The sequence below is a fragment of the Ambystoma mexicanum genome, chromosome 4q (assembly GCF_040938575.1).
Source record: "Ambystoma mexicanum isolate Mex_15411 chromosome 4q, UKY_AmexF1_1, whole genome shotgun sequence".
NCBI lineage: Eukaryota > Metazoa > Chordata > Amphibia > Caudata > Ambystomatidae > Ambystoma > Ambystoma mexicanum.
The window spans coordinates 331,702,302-331,728,446 of NC_090928.1; the positions used below are offsets into that span (position 1 = coordinate 331,702,302).

At 46.0% G+C, this 26,145-nt stretch overlaps 1 protein-coding gene across 5 annotated transcripts in view; it reads left to right on the forward strand.

Moving 5' to 3' along the window:
* Nucleotides 1–26,145, forward strand: part of RASGRP3 (RAS guanyl releasing protein 3) — a 702,554-nt gene that overhangs the window by 466,418 nt on the left and 209,991 nt on the right. For all 5 annotated transcript variants that reach the window (XM_069607912.1, XM_069607913.1, XM_069607911.1 and 2 more), the window contains 2 exons: nucleotides 6,435–6,592; nucleotides 22,132–22,234. In XM_069607912.1, coding sequence (XP_069464013.1) covers nucleotides 6,523–6,592; nucleotides 22,132–22,234 — 173 coding nt within the window. In that variant the 5' untranslated portion in view covers nucleotides 6,435–6,522. The remainder of the gene's footprint in view (nucleotides 1–6,434; nucleotides 6,593–22,131; nucleotides 22,235–26,145) is intronic.

Here is a 26,145-nt window from a genome sequence, read left to right on the forward strand (position 1 = left end):
TCTATGTACTCAGATGATGCTAAAAATGAGAACAAAGGAAAAAATATAACATCTGTACCAGGATAACGATATGGTTAAATTAGCATCCAATGTCAAACGTGGCCCTTTTATCTCACTTTGGATGGACCGACCTACAAAGCCAAAATACATTGATGCCCACCCTAGTAGTAACATCATACACAACTAATTGCTATTCAAATTTAACCATTCAGAGGTTCTTGAAATAGTGGGTGCAAAAATGGGTATACCGCGTGATGAGCGTTACTGCCGTTTGTTTGGGGAGAGCACTATTGAAATGGCCAAACACATTTTGTGTGAGTGCAACAGCCTAAATGTTTGAGAGCAAATTTTACCCGAGCATATTCAAATACGTTGGAAGATGACAATAAGCCTTCATTGTGGGTCCGATTAATGGAAGGTAATGATGCAAATGTAATACATCATTTGGTGAAATTGTATGCAGAATGTTTGAAACTTTTAGAATAATAAACACATTTATTTATTTATTTAATTCATTTATTTATCATTTATAAAGTACACAAGCAGCCCAAGGGCATCGTGGCACTGTTATATGGATGTGGATAATCTGTTGCATGTAGGGACATTACATTACATTGCGTTTTGTTACAATGCACATTACATTACATATTATCAGTGCGGGCTGTTCAGCTTGCAGGTTCGGACAAAAAGCAGTGTCTTGATGGCTTTACGAAAAGCGAGGTGGGATGGTTCAGCTCTAAGCACTGGCGTAACAGGGGGCCCCGCAGCCCCCGCGGTGCAAGAAACAATCAGCCTCATTACAAGTTTGGCCGTAGCCTTGCCGGTAAAACCGCCAGGCTGCTGCCAAACTTGCGCTTTTTTCCAGCATCCGCGAATGGGCAATTACCGGGTCATTACGGCCCCGCCGGACCTGGTAATTGCCCATTTGCGGGCGGCGGAAAAAAAATGCTCCCCATTCCCATTTGATCCACATAGGGTTCAATGGGAATGAGGAGATTGGATGCACCGGCACCATTCATAATGGTGCCTGTGCACCCGACATGCTCTGCTCACGGGTGCCGGGACGCCTGCCAGGTCAGACCTGGCGGGCGGGAAGGCACCCTCGAGCAAAACTCATAGTTTGCCGGTCTGGTAACAATAGTACCGGCAAGCTTACCGGTACCGTTGTTACCCAACCGGCAAACTTATACTGAGGCCCAATTTCTTTTTGAAGTAATAGGGCTCCCCTCAACCCCATGACGTGTGTGTGTGAGTGTATGATGAAAGGGTGCACACAAATGTATGGGTGACTGGGTGTGCGTGTGTGCGTGTACGGTGAAAGGGTGCACACTTAAATGTATGGGGGGCTGCCCGGGTGTGCCTGCATGGTGAAAGAGTGCACACTTAAATGTAAGGATGGCTGGTGTGCTTGGGTGTATATTGTGAATGGTGTTTGTGCTTGTGCTCAGGGGCGCAACAAAACCTACATTTCAGGGGGCTGATGCTTCAAATGTTGGGGGAGGCGCTAACTTCACGGGTGGTGGGGGAGGCACACTTTTTTGTGTGGGGGCATCTAACTTATTTACGCATTTTAATGAGACTATTCTAGTGCAGCTTCAATGTTACAAGCAGTTAACTCTCTCCTTTAAGTGTGAAAGCACCCACCTATGAACTGTTGTGAGAATGAACGGTCTCCTGTTCCCTTTCTACACTTCCAATGACTTCCCTGCCATGAAAGTGCTAAACATACATCACAATTTCAATTGCCTAAAAGATTTGGCATTTTAATGCAGGTACTAACAGAGAAATGCTTTAAGTTAGTAACTGCTTGGCCCTTGTTAATCCAGGTGCCGTTTACCATCGGTGTCCTGTTCTGTCCGTCAACTCCTCTGAAGGTCAAGCAGGTTGAGTCAACATAGCCCAAAATTACTGGGTGCGAGTGCTGCAGCCCAGTTTACTGAATATTGTTAAGACCCTACTTTTGTTTAATGCCTTAATTACTTATTGGTAATCGTCATTACTCCTAGCCCTATTCTTCCTTGTCCCTGTAATTGTGTATGAGGCATTACTTGCCTCATACACAAGCACTGAGATGAGGTAGAGGTACATGGAGGTAATGCCTGACTTAGCTACCTGTATCTTCATTACTCCTAATCCCACTCTTTTTCATCCCAGTACTTACCTATGAGGCCAGGAGCTTCAAACGTGAAGCCCTAGAGCCCCAAATGGGAAAGCAGATTTAGGCAGAAACACAGCGGCATGTAAACACAACCGTGTTGTGTTTCTGCCTGCCTTTGCTTTCACTATGGGTCTCCGGTGCTCTCCTGGGGGAGCACCGGAGACCCAAAGTGATAGCCACGGCAAGCAGAAACACAATGCGGTTGTGTTTGAAAATGCTGTGGTTTTTCTTTCTGAGTTTCTCAGGCTCCTCCGAGCGTTTTCAAACACAACAGCGTTGTGTTTCTGCCTAAATCTGCTTTCCCATTTGGGGCTTTAGGGCTCCGAGCCCTAGAGCCCCAAATGGGAAAGCAGATTTAGGCAGAAACACTGGAGCATTTAGCATTTCCCATTTGGGGCTCTCGGGCCCTCCGTGGGGAGCCCGAGAGCCCCAAATGGGAAATCAGATTTAGGCAGAATCAACGCGGCATGTAAACACAACCGCGTTGTGTTTCTGCCTGCCTTTGCTTTCACTTTGGGTCTCCGGTGCTCTCCTGGGGGAGCACCGGAGACCCAAAGTTATAGCCACGGCGGGCAGAAACACAACGTGGTTGTGTTTGAAAACACTGCGGTTTTTCTTTCTGAGTTTCTCAGGCTCCTCCGAGCCTGAGAAACTTAGAAAGAAAAACCGCAGCGTTTTCAAACACAATAACGTTGTATTTATGTTTGCGGTCGCTTCAAAAGCTACCGCAAACATAAATACAACGTTTTTAAAGCTGCGGTTTTATTTCTAAGTTTTCCGGGCTCCTCCTGCTCGGAAAACTTAGAAAATAAAACGCAGCTAGTGTTTATTTTTATTAAAAAAATAGCACTTACCGAGATGCAGCTGCAGCTTTCCTGCCTGTAGCCTCCGGTCCCCGTCCTCCGCGTAAAGCACCAATGAAGGAAAAGCCTCCCAGTGGTAGCTTTTGTTTACTACAGGTGGCTGGCTTTTCCTTCATTAGTGCCGCAAAAGCCAAAGCGAGCACAGCGGCGGGTATCCATTTCACAAAATGGATGCCCCCCTGTGCTATCTTTGAGCTTGAATTGCTCAAAAATTTACATAGGGACTTCGAAAAAAAAAAAAGTCAATCGTTTTTTTTATGTTGCCTATCTATTTTTTAAATAAAAATTTTTGGGCGAACCATTCCTTTAATCTCTTTCTATTTCCCAGCCCGCTCACTCTGTTCTCAATCTTTCTTCTAATGGTTCCTCGTGCCTTACATGCTGCACCCCTTTTCTGTTCATTTGCTGTTTTTGTCCTGAAGAATTGGAATCCTCTTTAACTGTGCTCCATATCCTCCTTTCCTATTTTCAAGTTCTGTCTAAAAACACATCTAATCACTCATTGATCTGTTGGTATTTGTTTTATCTGCTCATGTCATCTGTACCGCTGGTTACTTTGTTCAGCGCTTAGGAGTCAAGTGCCATAGGAATTCAATAAAAATACAAAAATGTGAGTTTCAAGAGTGAGGGGGCATGTTTCAGGGAGAGGGGCTCCAACTGCACCATACTGTACCCTGCTTTTAGTTGTGGGAGCGATATGTATTGTACCACCTTGGGCCCGACAAATCTTTTGGCTACATCTCCATCCAGCCCTTCCCAGCTTAGTCAATGGAGAGAGCTAATGGTAGTTGTAGTGTGAATTAGCCAATGTGGCGCAGGTTTCAGACCCTGCCCCAACTTACCTTGGTATGTTAGTCTTTTTTAATTACAAGTACTTGTTCAACATGAGTGCATGAGAAAATAAATAAATAGAGGAGTCGATAAAGGAATAAGCAAAGGAATGCAGGAAGAAATTAGTCTGGTCCCATCTTGGGGAGGCAGAGTTTTGTGCCGTGTCGGGAAAGTCATTATAAGTTGTTGGCCTGAGGTGGATGCAAGAGACTCTTGCCTGACTAAAGGAGGAGGATTGGGGTCGAGGGGTGCACAAAAGTGGCCATGCATATCAGTGCAGCATCCGCAAGAATTCAATAATCATTTCCTTAATTGATTGATGTGATCCCCCATGAATAGTGCATAGACAAATCATAACATTCGGATTTGCAGATTTGTTTGCTTCAAAGTGGTGAGTTGGATGTCTACAAAACTACCCAATAAAATTTTAAAAAGAGGCTGGGATATCTTGTTGTCAACCCATCAAAGTTGACTTTTTGAGACTATTCTTGATACTGCTCAAGCGTGACCATGTGTTTGCAAATGAACCAAGTACAAGTTGATCGAAGCGTTCCCCTAGTGGATTGCCCTGGATCAAACCCGGTTGTCAATTGATTTCTGATACATTAGAAAGACACCCAACCTCGGGTTCGCCAACATTACAGAGAATGGTAGTTTCCTGAATGCTAATCTGCATGAAAGCACATCCACGTCATACTCTCCTGCTCCGCGTAGTGCCGCTGTGTATTTATTTAATCAAATCAAGGGCGTGCAGGGGGAGGTACCTCTGCCCCATTGAATGATGAGGAGCCACCTAGTGGAGAAATGATGAACAGCATCTCCATAGTGTGTGTCCTGCGTGTATCGTGGATACATTGGGGCCAAAATAGTGGAGACATTTGTTGTGAGATGGCCAATCCTACTGATAAAAATGAGTGCTATATAGAAATCTCACTTGCAAGTAGAGTGTTTGTGACATTTAAAGACATAATATTACTGAACACAGTCTGCAAAATAGAAGGAACAGATGAGGTTGTGTAATTCATATAAACGTCTTCTGTTGCACAATTGTAGTACATTGCACATATTTTGTTTAGTTTTCAATCATTTTGTTAGATTCTTGAATAAGGAGAAAAGTTCAAGCAGCCTATGGGTGGGATTCCATCCGCAAGCTGTCATCCATCTTCACACTCTCATTCACTTGACCAACCATAGTCCTGCTCATCAGAGTTCTTTGCTCCCATTCATCCATCCTCATACTCTCCTTTGTGCATATGTTCATCCCTCCGGCACCCTTTCTCCCCTCTCATTGCTTGCCTTGCATCTCCCTTATCGCCTGTGTTCTTGTGTCTGTGTGGGCCGAGGATGCTTTTCACCATAAAAAAAGGAAATAAAGAGTTTTTCAATGCTTCAATGCATGGGTTTATGGTATGCATATAAAATAGATCATTAATTTGGAGAAGCTTCCTTTTTGACCTTTGCCCTCCAGATGACATTTTTGGGGCCGAAAATACTGCAGTGTATTGTTATATTACAAATCCTCCAATATGTTTATGTTGGCCTGTGTTTGTGAAAACTATTAAAGAAGGTGCACATTCACATTCTGTGGTCTGACAAATCAGATTACAGTTTATTATATAATATTATATCATTAAAAAATCCCCAATTGCAAGGTACACTTTTGCTCTGGCTGTTCCTTGTTGCTACAGCAAATCAAAAGAGGTGATGGCTGGAAGGTTTGGAATTAAACTTAACCTCTGGCATTGCTCTGGGCCACCCTCCTGACCATCGTTCTTCGCCTGCCAGGCCATGACAGAATGGAAAAGACCATATGCAAATCAGGCTTACTCCCACCCTCACGCCCACAAGGGGCAGTCCAGCTGAGCTGCTTGGTCACATCCCATCTGCATGAGACCACAAGCATCCCCAAACATGTTTTGACCTTGTTGGGCATCGTCAGTGAGGAGTAGCTTGGGTCTCTAGGACCAGCAGGCTCACTACCCACATCTTGGCATACCCGTCCCACTCGAAGTGACTACAGCTAAACAAAAGAGGTGATTGCTGGAAGGTTTAGGCACAGCCCTTCTTTGCTCCTCAGCGATATGTCTGTACTCAACAAATATCATAAATAAAATAGGCAATACAACCGACAAAAAGTGAAAGGACATATTTACTATAAACAATTCAGTTCCATTCATCGTTGAGGAACAAAATGCAGAAAACTCCACACACCCCACCCATGTCTAAGAGGCACACCATTTATGCATGGTGTACAGTCTGCGTCATATTGTTCCATTTTCCCCTCTTTACCTCTCCCTCAAATTTTCCTTGAGGGCTGTGATTTGCCCTCCTGGTTGGTGACATACAAAAATGGAAACAAAAACACCGAAAACATTGTCTCTAAGGTGTGTTCCTCTCTGAAAACGGATAGTCTTTCTTTAAAGAGCATTGTCTTTGCCGCCGCTACTACACGCTTTGAATTGAGCCCTGGGGAACATAGTTATTGTCAAGTGTTTTTGTTCTAAAGGCACATTTTGCAAACTGACCTGAACGGCTGTTACTGCAGATCCTAATTCTGTTCTTTGTGTCCTTTTTTTCTGCAGAATTTTATGAAGTCCAAAATTGAGAACGGTCGGGAATTCTTCTGGATTGGGAAGATGTCTCTAAATCTTTAACAGCGGGTAAAGGGCAATGGGATCCAGCACACTCGGAAAGGCCGCCACACTGGACGAGCTCCTGCACACTTGCATCGAGATGTTCGGTACGTCTCTGATCCTTAGGTTATGCTTCGGGATGCCCTCTGTCAATAGAACAGACCCTGCATAACAGTTGAGACGAAAATCGCATATTCAGATGGGAAATTGTGTGTGAGTAATTGCACTCCACAAGCAAAGACCTAATTTATTATGCAGAGGTTTGCTGATATGCTGAGTGTTCCCCTGTCCAAAGGACTGATCCTTAATGCCAGTTTGATATGAGGTCACATTTTGTACATCTTTAAGGAATACAGGTATGCTGGATCTCTATTATTGAAGTGTGACAGCCCAAATACTTAGGAGTTTATTTGGGACCTTGTGGCCCTTGTTAACGGGGAGTAAAAAAAAGTGCATTTAAGGTTTTCCACATGTTTTTACTCAGAGTACCATCTTGCTGTGTTGGTGAGGCGGTGCAGGTGTACGGATCAACATTTACACCATGCCCATCCGCTCTGTCTGAGAAATATGGGAGCAACTCCACCAACATGTGGCTTTGATATGGGCGGATATGTTATGGATTCCTATGGAAGCTGCCTACGGTTTGCACCTCCAAAAAGCAGGCAGATTTTTATAACAATTCATGCAAATCCTTCCGCCATGCGCCTATATGGCAGGAGGCACTTAGGATCCATTTTGTTAATGGTTTAAATGCAACACAGGTCCACCCAGATTTCCGTGTTACATTTACATCCACTAATAATACAAAAAATCAAAATTGCACCAAGGTTACTGCATGCACTCCTATGTGATCCCTGTTCTGCATAGTTCAAGGAGACTCAACATCGGGGCATTAATGTTGTTGCAAACTTAGCATTCAACCATATCCTGAGTGTTCACATTTAATATGTTACGCGTGTTGATTGCATTTATAGAGCACCAATTACGTGGTTACCCTGGTGCAAGTTAGAGTGCTAGAGCAGATTTCGAAATAGCGAGAAGTGGTGAGTTGAAAGAAAAAGATCCTTAAACACTTTTTATTACATTTATTTTAAACTATCTGAAATTGGTCCAAATATATGGTATGGATAGGGACGTACAGGAATGCAGCCTTGTTTATTGTGAAGGCCTGAGTGATATCTTTGTTTGTCACATTTCTCACCTGCCAATTTGTTTAACACTATGCTTTCAATGTTGTCTAGGTAGCACCGAAGTGTTATTTATGTTCTAGCTACATATAATTCTCTTATGTGGACTTGAGGAAGGTAAAATGCGAAAACGTTGGATCGTCTTTGAATGAGACAATGAAAGGCATCACTGACTCCTTTTGTTCATGAAAAAAAAATGTTAAAACAAATGTTAGGGACTTTTGGAGGTTACGTTGTAGTGTGTAGGTTGTGTTTAACACTGTATTGCATGGTTGCATTTGGGTCTGGTGTCTTTGTCTAAGTAGCATTGGCGATCTAGAAGATTTCATGTGAACAAACTGCTGGCGGTTGGCGAGGTAGGACTTGAATCAGCGTAGGACAAGGCCGCTGATCCCCATGCACCGATGTAGGGAGTCCATGAGCGCCTGGTAGTCAACTGTGTTGAAAGCGGCTAAGAGGATGAGTAGAACCAGGAGGCAAGGGTAGCCATCATCAAGGATGTTGAGGGCGTCATTGATCACCTGTATGGTTGCCGTCTCTGTGCTGTATCTGGGACTGAACCCGGATTGGTAGGTTTGGATGAGATTGTGTTGATGTGTTGCTGCAGTGGCACAGCTACCGCTTTCTCAATGATTTTACCTAGGAAGGGAAGATGGGTGATGGTTACCTAGGTTGTCGGGTTCGAGAGTGGGTTTCTTTAGTAAAGGGAGGATTTGTCTTGTCTTTAGTGTTGGTGGGAAGGTGCCTTGAGTTAGGGAGCTGTTGATCATCTCCAGCTAGGGAAGGAAAGCTTTTGTGGGGAAGGTCTTGAGGATGTTTGCTGGGAGGATGGTGTCTTTATACAATGTGACTTTGAGGGCGTCCAGGGTTTCTACCATGTCCTCTATAGAGAGTGTCTTGAATGTTATCCAGGGTTTGGAGATTTCACGAGAAGGAACATTCGGTGGGTCAGTGGATGCAGAGCTCGTGTCTATGTGCTGCCGATTCTTCCTGATTTTGGGGATGAAGAAGGTGTTGATGGCAGTGGACTTTTCAATGGAGTGTGGTATCGGAGAGACTGGTAGGGAGTTGGCGCACTGCTTGACTGCTTTGAAGAGGGCTTTGCTTTTGTTTTCAGCATGCCAAACAAAGAAAACAGGTGTTATTCTTCTCTTTGGTTTAATAGAGACATCATTCTTTGACCTTGGTATTTTAATGTTGTTTCAAGAAATTCAACATTATTTGCTTAAATTGTGTAATTACTTTTCCTAAACCTCATCAAATGGGACTCTTTGCAAAAAAAGAGATCACATTTGTCAACCTGTACCACCTGCTCATACATTAAGTTGTTGATAATTCTAGAAAGACATAAATAAGACACATTGATTGTACTTACATTTAACCAATAGCGTGAATTACAGCATTTGTCTGATGTCCCATAGATTACCTTTCTCTCAAATCAAAATACATGAAAAACATACCACTGGGGATCCCCTTAAAAGCCATCCATGTGTGGTGTACGTGTTGAGTTGTGAGGGTCACTTTTAAACATGTCAGTAGAGTCACAATAGCCTGTCGTGTCAGTGTTAATGTTTGCGTCATGCTCATTTACTCATAAAAGAAACCCAAAGGAACCAGAGTTCACACAACTGTACGTAAGAACATTCCCACTGGAGGGGTGGTCACATTCATATCAATCACTTTTCATTAATGGTATATATCATTTACCTTTCCATTAATCATTCATTAATGGAAAATAATTTATGGAGATGTGACCAGCCCCCATCGAGGGTATATCTATGTATATAAATGTTTATAACATACTGAATACATTTATTACATACATCTACCAGAGTATCCACTTAAATAAATAACACGTTTTACCCATAATATATCAGGAAATGTCATCTCACCTCTTTGTGTTTATTATTGTTTACATTTAGAAAGTGAACTAAGGAAAAAAACAAATATATATGTGGCATATGTGATATAAATCCCTTACTGGGAGCTGCTGGTAAAAAACTAAAATGTAAGTTTAAGACAAATACATACATTTAATAAAGAACCAATTAAAAGCATTCCATTTTCTAGAGTCATATCCCCCTGTCGCCAAGTATCGTACGGTTATGTTCATCATGTAGGCAGTAAAAATAATATCAATTGGCGTGTATCTTTAAATCCTAAATGTGCCGTGAGACCCTTCCATTCTCTATAAAGTGATTCATTCAACTAATACGTCATGGTTCTGATTATAGGTCACAAATGGTCAAAGGCATACAATAGCTATAATTAATTTAGCATCAGTAAGCACTTGTTTCTATCCCATACTATCCAACATCCTCCGAAGCATCCACAGAAGCGTATTAGATAATGGGGATCCTAAGGCTGTTAAGTCCACAGCTGTTATCCTGAGGACTGCTTAATGCCTCTGGGAATAAGTGGAAGCCTGGAAAAGCTATTTTGAGAAGTGTGGAATGATATCTAAAAAGTCTATGATCTATCTATAAATGAACTTGAAATCCATACACTTCTTTTTTTTTAATAAAACATTTTTTATTGGTTTAAGCAACAATCACAATAAACAAAACAAAATAAAGACATGCATCTTTCTAACAATAGACATATGACTTGAACATGGCTACATCACAAGAGTCCTACATGCGCACACATCATTATATTGCTCAAGTTCCTCCACTTGTATGTCAGGCGCTATTAAGTCTCCCACTCCTCCCATTTCCCCCATACTTTGGAGGCTTTGGCGGGGCAGCCTCTTGCATTGTAAACCATATGCTCCACCACTGCACATGTGTCCACATCGGCAGCCCATTGAACCAATGTTGGAGAGTCCGGGGCGCCCCATTTTTGCGCAATGTTCCGTTTCATCAGCCCCACTGCCGTGGATAGAAACAGTCCTTCCCACTTAGTAGCAATGTTTTCATCGGGTCTTCTCAGTAGTAGCACTCTCAGGTCTAGCGGTATGGTGTGGGACAGAACCCTGGTTAGTTTGTTGCAGCACCCGTTCCAGAAGCCTTGGATCCGGGGGCATCCCCACAGGATGTGTATAAAGGGTCTGCTCACCGCACCGGAGGCAATTCGGGTTTGAGGCCCATTTCCAACCATACAACACAGTTCTAGGATAATATGTTCGATGCAGGATTTTTAATTGTATCAGGCGGAGTCTATAGGAGATAGCAATCTCCCGAGGATGCATTAGTACCTGAATCCAGTCCTCTGGGTCTATGGTGCCCACATCCTTCTCCCATTTAGCTTTAAGATTAGAGAGTTCAGGAGTGGCAAAGGAGGACATAGCATTATACAGAATGGAGGTGCACTTAGTGGGGATATAAGCTGGGAGTATATTAAGTTCTATGGGTGTACTCTCAGGTACAGTGATGTCTGCCGGGATGTGTGCCCTCAAAGCATGAGTCAGCTGTATGTAATGGTATTGTTCGGTTGCCGGGATATGGAACTTCAATCGTAGGGCATCAAATGAGGAGATTTTCCCATCTACCAGGATACCCCCGATTTCCGTAATCCCGGCCTACACCCACTTGGGCCACGGTCCAAGGTTACCCATTTCGATCAGGTTACTATTATGCCAAAGGGGTTGCATAGTGGTTATTTTGTTCTTCCATCACACAAAAGCGTATGCCCGTCTCCCAACCGCAGTAACATGTGCTGCGGTTGTCTGTAACGGGGGTCTATTAAGAGGCTGATATAGCAGATGTAGTGGGTCTATATCATGAGTGGCGGCAAGCTCGGCCCTTATATGTGGTAGTTCCCGATCGCCGGGGAGGAGGTCATTGAGCACTGCCAGCTGGGATGCCCAACAGTAGGTCTGGAGGCGGGGTACTCCTATACCGCCCTCCCAAATTGATCCCTGCAGAGAGGCTGCCCACCTTTCCATATGAACACTCTAAGGAGACTCTCAAGTCGGTCAAATTCGGGGTCTGGGATCTGGAGCAGGGCGTTTTGTAAAACGTATAGGAATCTAGGTAGGGTCATCATCTTGAACAGGGCAGCCCTACCCATAAGCATCAGGGGAAGGAGCTTCCAGTGGCAAACATCGTTAGCGAATCGGTCAATAATTGGCCGAAGATTATGAGTTGTGTAGCATGTTAGTTCTCCAGATACCCAAAACCCCAAGTATTGCAAGCTGAGTTGTTCAATTTTATATGGGCAGTTTTGGGGGATAGCCTGCACTCTGCCCTTTATCGGAAAAAGGATAGATTTTCCCCAGTTGATTTTCAGCCCACTGAACTCACCAAAACGAATGAGCATCTGCGTCACTATAGGGCAGGTCCGATTTGTATCTCCCAAATACACTTCCGGACATCTAAATCCCGTCCAAGTCTCGCTCTGACGAAGCCACAAGGCGAGCATCTCGTTCGCAAGAGCGAAGAGGAGGGGGGAGAGGGTGCATCCCTGCCGTGTTCCTTTACCGGGGGGGGGTGGGCTTAGAAGGCCACCCATTCACTCTTACTTCTGCCCGAGGATTTGTATAGAGCAGCAGCACCCAGCCCAGAAAAGTGTCTCCAAATCCCATTCGTCACATAGTTTCCCAAAGGCTATCCCACCGGACCGAATCAAAAGCCTTCTCAAAGTCGATCACTTATAATGCAAGAGGCCTGTTTATGACGGGAGCACGCTCCAGTAAGAGTGGAGGAATCGTATGTTAATTTGCGTGGATTTATGTGGCATAGAACCACATTGGTCCGGGTGGACCAGGGAGGAGATGATAGATTGAAGCCTGTTAGCCAGGAGTTTGGCGAGGATCTTGGCTTCGCTGTTAATCAACGATATATGCCTATAAGAGGCACATTGTTCAGGGGGTTTGCCTGGTTTGGGAATAACTACAATTTTGGCTTTACATAAATCCGACGGAAGGGTGCCTTGTTCTCGGAGGAACATTTTGTGGAGGGGGAATGCAATTTTTTCCCCACCTAACTTTTTCCAGGTTTCGATCCAGGTTTCGATCGAGAACCCGTTGGGGCCCGGTGTCTTCCCAGATTGTAGTCAGTAAGATCAGATTCCAGGTATGTTTTCTGTTTTTCTGATAAACATGGCAATGTAATATCGTCTAGGAGGGAGGGGTTCAGTGGGGATGTCGGGGTACGATTCAGAGCAGTATAAAAGTTAGTAAAAGCTTCCGCTATTTCACGATCTGACTGGCACTACTCACTTTGTGGAGTTACAATCTCCCTGACATGACGTTGACCCTGGTCCCTTCTCTCAAGCCAGGCAAATATTTTACCTGCTTTGACTCCATATTCATAGATCCTTACCCTGGACTCCCAGTGGGCGTGTTTAGCGTTATCTAGCATCATGTTCCGGAGTCCCTCTCTAGCGCTCTTAAGGGACCCATGGATCTCAGGGTTCGGATCAAGAATATATCTGGCTTCCCATTCGCCCATTTCTACTTCAGCCTCTGACATTTTCTGGAGTCGCTCTTTCTTTTTGTTCGCCGTCCAGGAGATTATCTCTCCCCTCAGCACCGTTTTTTAGGCCTCCCATATCATCACCGGGCTATCAACCATAGCATTATTTATTTCGAAGTATTCATTGCTTGCCTCAATGAGACTATCGATAAAGTCAGGGAAGCCAAGGTGATAGCTGTTCAACCTCCATGTCCTGGGAGGAGTTATACCATGCATACTCAACACCATCGTTAGCGGTGAGTGATCCGAGATACCTCGGGGAAGCAGCACCGCGGCCATCACCCTGTGCATATCGGTGCCTGGGAGGAAGAGATAGTCCAGTCTGGATATAGAGCCGTGGACTCCCGAGTGAAATGAGTAACCCTTAATCCAAGGGTGAAGGTCAATCCATACATCTCGGAGGCCCAGTGCTGAAACAAATGTAGCTAATTTTGTAGGGGTAATGAGGTTACGATGTTTTATGTGAGTGAGATCCATGTTGTTACACATGACATCATTAAAGTCGCCCCCCAGAATCCACATGTCAGGTTGATGCTTCGCCATAAGGGTGGTCAGTTTGTCAAGGAGTTCTTCTCCCAGCCCCAGCAGAGAGTACATCGAAGCAATGGCCAGTGTTTCTCCCCAAAGTGTACGAAGGACCAACACATAACGACCCCGGGGGTCTTATTCCACTTTCAGTGGCACGAATGGAACGCGCTTGTGTATCAGGATCAGAGTACCCATTGGATCCCATTGTGTATCCCGTGTGCAGTGCAGAACGATAATTGGAAAACGTGGGTTTACTCCTGGTTATCTTGCTTGAAATTTCTGGATAAGAATCCTTCTAACACGGTAGTTAGTGCGATACAGGTTCGCTTTTATTGGTTGTATTCTGAGTAGTTTTTCTCAATACAATGGTGAGTGTTTGGAACAGTTTTGGCATTTGTGCGTTAATTCGGTCAGCCGACACATGTTTCGACCTGGGGGGTCTTTCTCAAGGCTGATGAATATTCAAGAGTGCCAAGTGATGTGTTATATGTGACAAATTGTGACAAATTGTGACAAGATGATTAAAATACATTGGGTTAGCGTGGTGTTTTGGTGAGGTGAGTTGGTAGTGACAGGTTAACAGCATGACATGATTAAACATTCATTTCATAGTTAGATTTGCATAACAGTTGGAAAAAGGGGGGGAAAGAAAGGTTAGCAAGAGAGTTGGGAGGGGGCGGATGGTAGGAAATAGTGGTGAGGAGGAGAGTTGTCCTCTTACCATGTGAATAATGCTGCGAGCTCCAGTTGGGGTCCTGGTCACGTTAGTAGTGGCTGTCCTTGGGGCAGTCTTGGCTCCTGTTGGGCCCTGAAAGTGATTAGAGATGGAGGTTGATGGTTAATAGATGATAAGAGGATGGCCAGTGAAAAGGCCTCTTGAAAGCCCCTAGCAGACTCCCGTGCCGGAATGGCTAAAAAGGAGCTGTATGGCGAGCCGGACATGTGCTGATACATGCCGGTGCCTGTTGGAATGGGCGTTATGTCTGTGCGTTTAGGGCAGCGTGCCCCCCTGGTTGAGCTGGGGGGATGGAGTGATTACCTGTGTACGAGTGAATCTCGTCCTGTGTTGCTTCCCTGCGGCTCCTGTGGCGAATCGGAGTGCCGCCATGATTATGTACTCGCGCATGCGCCAAGTCACGTAGTATGACTAGCGGCGCATGCGCGAGTGCGTAGTGTCCCTGTGAATGCCGCCGCGCATGTGCGTTGCGTTGCGGCGCGGTTGCTGCGCATGCGTTGTTCATCTGTGATTTGTTTTTAATCAGTAGCCGGTGCCCAATTAATAAATGGGTGCCTGTTTAGACACGTGGCCCCGGTGGAGGGCAAGTGGGGTGGGGATCGGACTCTGGAAGTGGGCATTGCTGGGTTGCTCTAATGAACTCAATGGTACTCAATTGTAGCCCATTTAAGGCTATCAGTGAAGAAGGAGATGCTGTCTGTGTATTTGAGGCTGTGCCTCTTAGGGGTAATAGGTGGCAACATTGGCTGGATAAGGCCCATGTGGGGCCGAGAGGGGGGGCGGAGGGGTCCTGGCTGTGCCTAGGAATGCTAATATGTACTTAATTGTACTCAACAAGTAGCCCAGTGGGGATAAGAATGAGGAGGGAGATCCTGGCTGTGTTTGAGGCTGTGCCTCTTATGGGTACTTGATGGCAAATTGGCTGGAAGGCCCATGTGGGCCCGAATTGGGGTGTGGGGACGGGGTGTTTGCCCTGCAGTAGTGAGGGCTTGGGTCAGGATTGTGGTCCACCTTGCGTTGGTGGGAGCATGTTGGTCATGGTAGTCCTGGTGGAGAGCCTATGGCGGCTATAATCCAGTGCTAGGTTAGCTTGGGGTGGGGGTGCTCCGTCAGATGTCCATCTGAGTCTGGTCCTGCCAGTCAAGTCTGTCGTGGCTTGGGATGAAAAAGGCAGAAAGATCTGAGTGTATACGCTGCTCTGGCCCAAGAGTGGCCTGGGATAATCCATGGTGTCTGTTACCCCTGGGCGGTGTAGAGGCCCAGGGGTAAATGTCAGAGTTGGGGCACGATAGGGAGTGAGGAAGTTACGGAAAAACATTGAGGTCGTGATCTTTGTTTAAGCCATTTTTAACACATCTGAAGTGGCAGATTAATCGCGCTTCTTCTTGTCTGAGTTTTAGGATTCTGTCGCCTCCTCTGGGGCCCAGCCGGACAGTTTTCAGTCCGATGAACCTTATCTCGCTTTTGTAATCCATCTGGTGATTCTTCTGCCAGTGGTTGGCCAGCGGTAGTTTTGGATCTTGTGAGTGTATGCTGTTCATATGTTCTCTTATCCTGATGCGTGTTTCTCTGATGGTGCTGCCAATGTATATTTTGTTGCATACACAGATTAAAGCATAAATCACAAATTAACTTTTACAGTTAATGTGCTCCGTGATTTTGAATATTGGGCAGCCTGCAAATTTGGCACATTTAGTCTGAGTTGCATACTTGCACATTGAGCAAGTTCCACATTTTGTGAAGCCCATAGGTGTTTGTTTGCTGAGCCAGTCCTGTGCCGACATGTGTTTTTCAGAGAGAAAGGAAGGGCTCAGTAGGTTTCTTAGAGTTGGTGCTCTACTGAATGACATGCTGGGATATGTTTCCAATTGAGGTTTGATATGCTCATCCATGCGGAGTAGTTCCCAGTGCTTGGTCAGAATTTTTTGGAGGGCATGACTATCTTTGTTGTATCTAGTTGCAAATCTAATATTCGGGTTGTCATCTTGTCTTCTGGGTTTGGGTGAAAGCAAAGTAGATCTTTCAATGTGCATAGCTTGTTCTCTTGCTGGTGTCAGGCTTTCGGTGGAGTAACCTCGACATCTAAATCTTCGGTCTAGTAGGTCACATTCTTCTGTGAAGGATTTGTCTGTGTTGCAGTTCCTTCTTGCCCGGATGTATTCTCCTTTCGGGATATTTCGTATGACACTCTTTCTGTGGCAACTTTGTGCATGCAGGGTGGAGAACGATAATTGGTTCTTCGAAAGAAGGTGCAGTTGGACCCTGCTAAATGTGTCTCAGTTATCAAGGAAACATCAGGGGAATGTCTATTCAAGAATTGCGTAACAAGATGCTGCTTAATCCCAGAGCCCATACCATTCACGTTCCACGTGAGTAGTTTGAGGAATCTAGGACATTCAACAGGTGATGGTCTGGGTTGTGTGAGTGCCATTCATAGCATGTGATACAGGGTTTTCAGGATCTACATGGTCCAAGAACAGGGATAGTGTACAGCCGTTGGTCACAACGGGGATGTGCTGCCGGTAGGAGGTGGCATGAGACAGCGTATACCAAATGGTGTGATTGATTAGTCTTGTAGGTACGTGGTAGCTTAAAAAGAACAGAAAATAACACAAACTTCTCCCCCCCCTATACTCCACCCCAACACGAAGTACCTGTCGCCCAAACATTGTTGACACTCAAAAACTAGAGCACCAGCTTAACACAACTAACGAAAGAAGATTATTCATCCTCCGTTTAGAGAACAACTTAGTAGTCCAGCCGGAGGTACGGGGTCTCAGGTGGTGGCCATGCCGGCCTCCGACCTTATAGTATGATTATACAACAGGGAGAAAAAAGGATACAGAGGAGTTTGCAGACCTCAGAAGGGTATATTTCTCCCCCCACAAAACAGTGGTGACCAGAGTCCACAGCTCCATCCGGGTCTTAGTCTGTTTAAGCAGGGCGATGTGAAGATTGTTCACACCCCAGCGTATTGGAGTGCAGCTTCCAGGTCTTACTGCGGACTACAGCGTGTAGCAGTTGCTTTATGGGCCCACTCCCCCCACCGGATCAGGATGTTCCTGTGGTACAGGTTGCCATGGGGGGAGATCTCTACGTGATCTACCGCAAGACCTTCCTCCGGGTTCCGGAACGTGTGCTTTCCAGTCTCCTTCGATATGGGTCTCAGCCCATTTCCAGGCCTCTTGCGGGTCTGTAAAATGCACTGTCGTGCCGTTGTGCTGGATTCGCAGCTGGGCCAGGAACAGTAGGCCGTATTTAACGTTCATGGAGTGGTGCATCCTCTTTAGATGTTCAAAGGATTGCCTGGCTTTTTGAACTTCACGGGTATAGTCCGGGAAGAATGCAATTCTAGCACCGTTATTCATGAGTCATCCTTTTGTCCGGGCCAAATGTACTATAGCATCCCTGTTTCGATAGTTGAAGAGTTTGGCAATGACCGTTCTGGGGGGTGCTCCAGGAATCGGTCGGGTCGTTGGTATACAATGCGCACTCTCTATTGTGAAGAACCTGGAGAGGGATTTAGGAGCAAAGAGATCTGCCAACCACTGCTCCAGAAAGAGTTCCATACTGGGACCTTCTTCGTTCTCCGGAGGCCCTGGATACAGATGTTATTCCGGCGTGATCTGCCCTCGCCCTCCTCCACTCGTGCTTCCAATGTTTTAAGGCGGACCAGTGCTTGCGACAACTGTTGGCGCACCCCACCAAGATCGTCTTTCACTCACGACACCTGGTGTTCCACTTCCCCGGTTCTGGAGGTCAATTTCTGGAGGTCGTGCCAGAGGAATAACACCTCGACAAAATGCCTTCTATTTTCTTCTCCATCGAGGAGCGGGAGTCAGCGATTGCCGCCATGACGTCTTTGAGTGTTAAAGTCCCGGGTGAGGACGCAGAGGTCGATTGCAGGTTTTTTTCTGGTGTGCAGGCAGTGTTGGTGTTGGTGGTCATGCCGAATTGGTCCATGGTACTCTGTGTGGAGGCCTTTTTGGCTTTTTCTTTTCCCATGATGTCGACAACGTGTGCACTGGGTGTACTGGAGCCAGCACTCGGCTATTTCACTCTGTCGCTGGTTCACAGCCAAGGCCAAGTAGTATTAGAGTAAGTGCCAACACTATTGCTGGAGACCCAGAGTGTTGCATGTATGTCGAGGCGTAGCGAGCAGTCAGTCTGGATTCCCCCCCCCCTATGGATCAGTGAGCAGTTTTGTAAAGAGTATTCCAGGCATCCCAGGCGGGGACAACCAGGAGCTGAGGAGCTCACCAGATCTGCCAATCCAGGTTAGCCTGACACCCCTGGGGCAAAGTGTGTTGGGAGAAGAGGGTGTTCGGCAACCCCAATCCAGTGGGCTCAGAGTGTCTCAGGCACAACTCTTCCTGTCCCAAGGTGGTGTACGTATCCCAGTAGTACTGGGTGTTGATCGCACTCCAGGCGTGCACAGCACTTATATCCAATGGAGGCCCCCATCCCATGTCGGTTCAGAAGCGCAGCTGGGAAGCAGTACAAACCCCAATCTGGGGGCAGGTAATCTCTGCTCTAGACACAAAACAGTACTTGCTATAGGTGGTCCATTAAATCTCCCCCAGCACTATGGAGGAGTGTATGAAAGTGTGTGCCAGAAGAGTGACACCATAGGATAGTCAATTACCCTCTTGCCCACCGTTATATCCCAGTATTAATTCCCCAGAGGCCAGTCTCTCACCGTTCATGCACCCGTAGGTCAGCATATGATTAGCAGTGGTTTCGGTCCCCACCCGAGAGCCAGGGGTGTGTGCACAGCCATTGTGTTGAGCCACGGTATGGGGGAGCGTACAGCCACACGTAGTAGCTCACATCTGTGATTAGGAGGAGGAGGAGGTCTAGTCAGCTTGGTCGGCGCCAATAGGTCTGGTCTCATGTAACGTCCCTCTCACAATAGGGATCCACCGTTGTCACCACGCTCCTCGGGCACCGCCAGCATTGTCCGTATCGTAGAGAGTCTTGGGAAGTTGCCCAGCCGGTTGAGGGGTCCGTGATAGAGGCACCAAGAAGGGGTCTGTAGAGATGGAATTCACCACCTCGATTCCTGTTCTGCGCCACAGGCGCAGGTCGCACCGGATCCAGAAAACCGCTGGCAAGGGTTCTCTCACTCCGTCCCGTGGACTCAGGGACGGCGCTAGAGGCGCATACCACGCACTGCTCCTTCCTCAGCTGTTCACCAGGCATCCGTACGGCTCGTAAGGTTGCTTTGGTCTCCCGCAGGGGACGGTTATCCTTCATCCAGCCTGGTGGAAGGCAGGTGCAGAGGACCTCAGACACTGCAGGCTCTGGGCAATTCCGACAATTCGAGGTGTTGGGCCGAGGCGGCCATCTTGCGGGCTTCTTGTCGTGTTTTACGCGCAAGCGTTTTCACCTCGTAGCTCTCCCGGGATCAGGAGTTCGGGCCTAAGAGTCGCTACGGAGCTGCTGCAGGTGATCGTTCAGCTGCTCCTGCGATTTTGGACCATATCGTCCCCAAAAAACAGGATATATTGTCAGGATGTCATCGGCAGCTGGAGGAGCTCTCGGGACTCACGTCCTCTGAACTCACATGCTGGCCACACCCCCATCCATACACTTCTTGACTTTCGTACAGCTGGAAATAAAAGTGCTGTATCACCTACGTTGATATAGAAAACAGATTTGCAAAGGTTTTCTGACTCACAGCATATCATTCCCGTGTCTCTGTTGTTGGCAGAACCTTTTTACACATATGTTTCACTATTCAAGACAGTGTGTGAATTTACTGTATTCGAAAAAGTGTTCTTTTGGATATCATTAGATATCATTGTACTCCTCACGAAGGATCAGCTGGAAACTGGGAAAAAAAGAAGAGAACCTCCATTGCATCAAAGTATCTGCCAACATTATCAGCCTGATTCATGGAATTATTTGCGTCAAAAACGCACATTTGCGCGTCTTTCTGCCCGAAAATCCCCATACTTCAAACAGGGATTTTCGGGCAGAAAGGCGCCAAATCTGTGTTTTTCACATAAATAATTCCATGAATCAGGCTGCAGGTGACCTCACACCCCTCAACCCGATACAGGATTTGTATGCTTGCTAGCCATGTTTCTCTTTAGAGATATATGACTTACCTGTGGTTGGAGGACATAATAGACCAACTCCTGGTTTTTATCCATAGCGAACAGAATTTGAATTTCATGTAAATTGTCCAAGGCTCCATGCACAATGGACGTCATATTCTGGACATCACCTTCTCCGTAGGCATCTCATAAAAGAAAGCCGCCATCATCAGAACAATGCTCCACTAGCTGATCTCTGGTTGCCTGGCTACCTCCCATCACTCTAATATGAATACCAATGTAACTTGAGACCACCACATTCAGACCACTAAAGAAATTCTCACAGGTGGCCTTTGTCGAAGCTTTCACTGTTTCTACTTAAGGCCACACTACATTTGACTAGTCGGAAATCAGAGCACATTCTGTGTCCAAAAGGCCAAATCTACAAATAACAAATAGAAAATATAAGGTTCAAAAAGAATGTGGAAGAACAAAAAATCAAGGTCAGGAAGCATTAAAGGTTGTGGCCGAAATCTGGTTTAAAGAAGGACAAGACTGGCCCGCTTAATCCATAAAAAAGCCTATTATGCGGTACTCTTCTGACAGAAAGGAGAACACAAGCAAGGTGTTGAAACATGGATGTTACAAACAGGACCACTGATATATCTCAAATCTATAATGACACAGCAAAACCTCAGTAGGGGCAAAACAATGTGCCACTCGTGGAGAGTGAGCTTTCTCATTCATAAATAGACTCTCAGTAATCAAATTAGTGCACCTTATATCTACTTACTGTTAAACACTTTGCTGGTGATGTTTGAAAACATGTAAATTATGTCTGAGATATTTGCTGTCGATCCCCTTGCTATTCGTCTCCACAATGAGCAATGACACAGTTTCTAACCAAGTAAATACACTTAGGAATAGGTCACACCGAGTAAGAACTGTTGACACACTGGCATCAAGCCATCACCTCTCACCCCAGTAATTCAAGATCATTTATTGTTCAAACGTGGAGAGTGCCGTCTGAAGTGCACTTAAAGTGCAACAATCAGTGTCATCCGCAAAGAATGACTATGGACCAACGCATATAGGGCCAACAGACTTTTATCAGGATAACACTCAATCCAGTGACCCAGAGCCAGCAGTATGGTCGATTACGCGGATGAAAACTCTAAAGTACATTTCATTTCTTTTCAGATCTGTTTTCTATTTCTATCAATGGCGCATACAGGCATGACAATGAGCATTGAATTGTCCACTAGATGGTTGTTTCTCGAGGAAAATTCCTGTATAAACATGTACAGATTGTTCTGCTCTTCCAACATCAAAATCGTTTGCAGTTAATTCAACAAATCAGAACATTGATTAAAAGAAAAATGTGAGAGCCAATGTGCACGTTAAGAAGTCAGGAAAACAGAGATCAATTCACAAAGAATTGTCTATGAGTAACTCTGATTTACCATTAACTTTAAATTGGAGAGGGCTAGTTCATTTACAAAGAAGTCACAAAGACTCCCTAACGAACCCCTGGCTTACTCTGACTTACTATTACTAGTAGCCCCATAGTGGAGTGTGTGTGTTGTGTTTTCACAAAATTATATTTTAAATGTGCTTCTCCCGGATGTATTCACAAAGTGGTGTTTGTGTTTTTCATGAAGTGTTAGAGATTTTTTAATCCATTGTTTTCTAGTATGCTTTAAAATGTATCTTTGCTGTTTTTCTGCATTTTTACAGATCAGATGGGGAAACTTGGGAGCCACCATTTGCCAAGAATAATCTTGTTGATGCACCGATGGTATTTGTCTTCCACTGAACTTGCCAGCAAACTTCTGTCCATATATCCTTTAATGCTGATTGCACTCAATTTCAATAGCCACGCCTCAGAAACGAATTTGGTCATCATGGATTGGTTTGTTAAAGAAGTTGGTAACAGCTGATAGATTAATGTACAAACCCCTTTGTAAAGGACATTGAATGTGGTTAAAGGGAATAATACCTCACTATCATGTAAGAACAATTTTAATTGGCTTAGGATAAGTTGGTTATGTGAATTTAATGCTGCTGTGGTCTCCTATCCATTGTTACTTACTGGTATTGCTTGTTTTTAAATAGGTGGTAGGGGAATGAAATATAATTAACCGTAAATCTCACAAGTTGTAAATATTATCTGTCTGTGAAATTGGGAAACAATAGTTTTTGATATGCTGTTTTTGATATGCACTCCACACAAGCCCCCTGACCTTGCTCCTCCTGCAATCTATCCTCGCACCCTCCCCCCACATGCTTGCATCTCCCCTTCTTATGTTTGCCCCCTTACAATTTAGCCGCGTGGGCTCCCTTGATTCCCTCGCATCATATGTCCCTGCATCCTGCTCGCGTGCATGCATTCCCCCTCGCAACTTGGCCGCATGCGCTCCCTTACTTCTCTAGCCACGAGTGCTCTCTCACATTGTAGGTCCCTGCATCCTGCTTGCGTGCGTGCGCTCCCTCGCAACTTGGTCATGTGCGCTCCCTTGCTCCTCTAGCCGTGTGCGCTCCCTCGCATCATAGGTCCCTGCATGGCCTCTTTATCTTTTCCTCTTTACTATCTATGTAACAATGATGTGACCTCTCGCTTCTGCTACCTATGTAACCAAGATGCAACCTCTCTGTTCTGCTACCTATGCAACTAAGATGCAACCTCTCTGTGATGCTACCTTGTAACTAAGATGTAACCTCTCTGTGATGCTACCTTGTAACTAAGATGTAACCTCTCTGTGATGCTACCTTGTAACTAAGATGTGACCTCTTCTGCTCTGGTACTTATGTAACTAAGTTGTTATTCCTCACTGTAACAAGCGCCACGATGCTCCTGAGCTGCTGCGCGCTATACAAATCCGAATAAATAAATAAATAAATAAATCCTGTTCCGCTCCCCCCCCTGTATTCCCTTCCTTCCGCATCTTAGCCCCTCCTTTCTTCGAGCAATTGTGTAATGTTTTCAACATTGTGTTGTGTTCCACTGGATTCCTTCTTGTAGGCTCCTGTTGTGCTCTATGCCTTATTGATGTTCTTGACTTTGTGTTTTTCTCTACGGTTTAGATATTGTGTTGTTCTCCATGATCTGTGGCAATACATTGCTTTGCCTGCATTCTTCACTTGCAGGTTCCTGGTGAGCTCTGCGTTTTGCGTTTGGTTCTGTATTACATCTGCTTTCTTACCTCTAGGTTCCCTGTTGTGCTCTGTGCTTTGTTTTTGGTTCTGCATTACATCTTCTTTCTTACTTCTAGGTTCCGTGTTGTGCTATGTGCCTTGTTTCTGGTTCTGTTTTGCATTTGCATACTCTATTTCTAGGTTCCCTTTTGTGCTCTTAGCTTTGTTTTTGGTTCTGCATTACATCTTCTTTCTTACTTCTAGGTTCCCCGTTGTGCTATGTGCCTTGTTTCTGGCTCTATTTTGCATTTGCACACTCTATTTCTAGGTTCCCAGCTGTGTTCTGTGCTTTGTTGTTGGTTCTGTATTGCATCTGATTTTTAGGTCCACTGTTCCTGCTCTTTGTTGTGCTCCCTTCCCTTTTGTGTCCACCTTTGTGCCTTCCTCCTGTCTACCCCACTGTGCAACCACCTCCCCCCTGCTTGGGCTACCCTTTCCCTCCCTTTGTTCCTCCGGCACCCCCTAGGGTGCCCTCTATCTCACCTATATTCTCTAACTGCTTTCCTATTGACTATCCTATCCCTCTCACTAAGTCTGGCAGGAAGAAGCTCAAAAGGGACATCCTGGTCTCCAACCCAGGCCTCCCTCTCGCTGATACCTACATCAGCGCTTCCTCCAGACAAACCCTTACCGACATACTCTTTGTTCCCTCTCCAGGGCTATGGACCCCCACCCCCATATGGTCTCTGTTCTCTCTCTTTTCTCCTCTTCTCCCATTAATGGTGCCACCCAGTGGGAGGCCCTCCTGGCCCCCTTCCACACCTCTAAGACCATCTTTAATGTCTACTTAAATGGCACCGTCTTGGTCCATGGCCCTCATGCCAATCTCCTCCTTTTTGATAGACGTGCCTGATCAACTTCCTTTCCTCTCCTGCTGTCCTTCCTTACCCCTCTCGGGCTCCTCTGCCGCCTCCTTCCTCAGCCACCTCTCCAGCACCTCCTGCTGCTTCTCTAGCCACCCGGTTGCCTCCCTCCTCCGCCATCCCTTTTTTTTCTTCTTCTTCCTCTCTGACTACCCAGTCTTCTCTTCCGTCCTCCTCTGCCCATCCTCAGGCACCTCCTACACCTCTGCAGGGCCAACCTCTGGCCTGTACACCTCCCCAGAAGTCCTTCAAATGTGGCAACCTGCTCCACATCGCTACTCTCAACCCTTGTTCAGCTGTTAAACATTCCTCTGACATCTGCCGTCTCCTGGAAGAACTTGATTTGGATGTACTCGGCCTCACCAAGACTTGGTTCACGGCCAGCTCTGTCACGAGTTTTGACACTCTCCTTCCCGATGGCTACATGGTCCTCCCTGAACCCCGAACCAACCGTCCTGGTGGGGGTGTAGCATTGATTTTCCCAGAGTGGATCCCTGCTTCTATCATTTCAAAGCAGGACTCCTCCTCCTTTGAATGCCTGGTCTGCAGGCTCCCTATCTCTCCTGGCCTCTCTCTCACTTTGGCCACTATCTACAGGCTGCCTGGCCAGGTTGCCCTCTTCCTCTTTTAGTGGGCTGGCCTCTCCTCCTCCCTCCATGCCTCTTCCTCTCAACTTCCCCTCCTCAGAGACTTGAACATCCACCTGGATGCTACCAGCCCTTCTACAGGACTCTTTCGCAACCTCTGCGACTCTCTCTCTCTCTCTCTCTCTCTCTCTCTATTCATCCCTCTGGCCAGACTCACTCTGCGCGGCACACCCTGGATGTTCTGATCTCCTCGGACATCCCCTTCTCTATCCCTCTAACCACTCCTCTCTCTCTCTCATTTTTTTTCCTTTCCTCCCACTTCTCTCTCTCTACCCCTCACTTCAAGCCGACTCCAGCACTACCACCTACATTATCGGTCATCTGGCCCATGAAGCGTGTGTCAGTTGAGGCTTTCGCCGCTACTTTCTCTCCTCCTGCACCTTTGGCTGATTCACACCCTGACATAGCCATCTCTAACTTTCATCTCTCTATCTCTAACACCCTGGTTGTCCTTGCCCCTGTCATGAGGAATCTGCTTGAAGCCCAAATCCAAGTGCAACTCTTGGTACGATTCTGACCTCACCACCCTTAAACGCAAGTGTAGGTTAGTGGAGAGGAAGTGGAGGGCATCAGGCGCACCCCCTGACATACTGGCCTGCTCAAAAGGCAGTACAGACTCTCTGTCCTCTGAAAGAAGAGAGCCTACATCCAAGCCTGCATCTCTGCGGCATCTAACAACTCAGCTGAACTATTTGAAATCTGCAAGGAGCTGGCCAATCCTGCTACAGTCGCTACCTGTTTTGTTCCCTCCCAGGCCCTCTACACTGTCCTGGCTTCTCATTTCATCACGAAAACTCAGGACATCCTGTCTGACATCTCTTCCTCTACCTCCTTCACCTCCTCCTCCACCTCCTCTACCACTCCTGGCCCATATGAGGCCGTCTCTCCTCCTCCTTTCCACTGTTTACCCCTGACGATGTTTCTAGACAAGTCCTATCTATGAAAGTCTCTTCAAAGCAGGTTCTCCACTGCTCATCCAGAGCCATCAAGGACCAGATTGACACCCTTGCTCCAGCCTTGGCCGATTTCTGCAATCACTCCTTTGC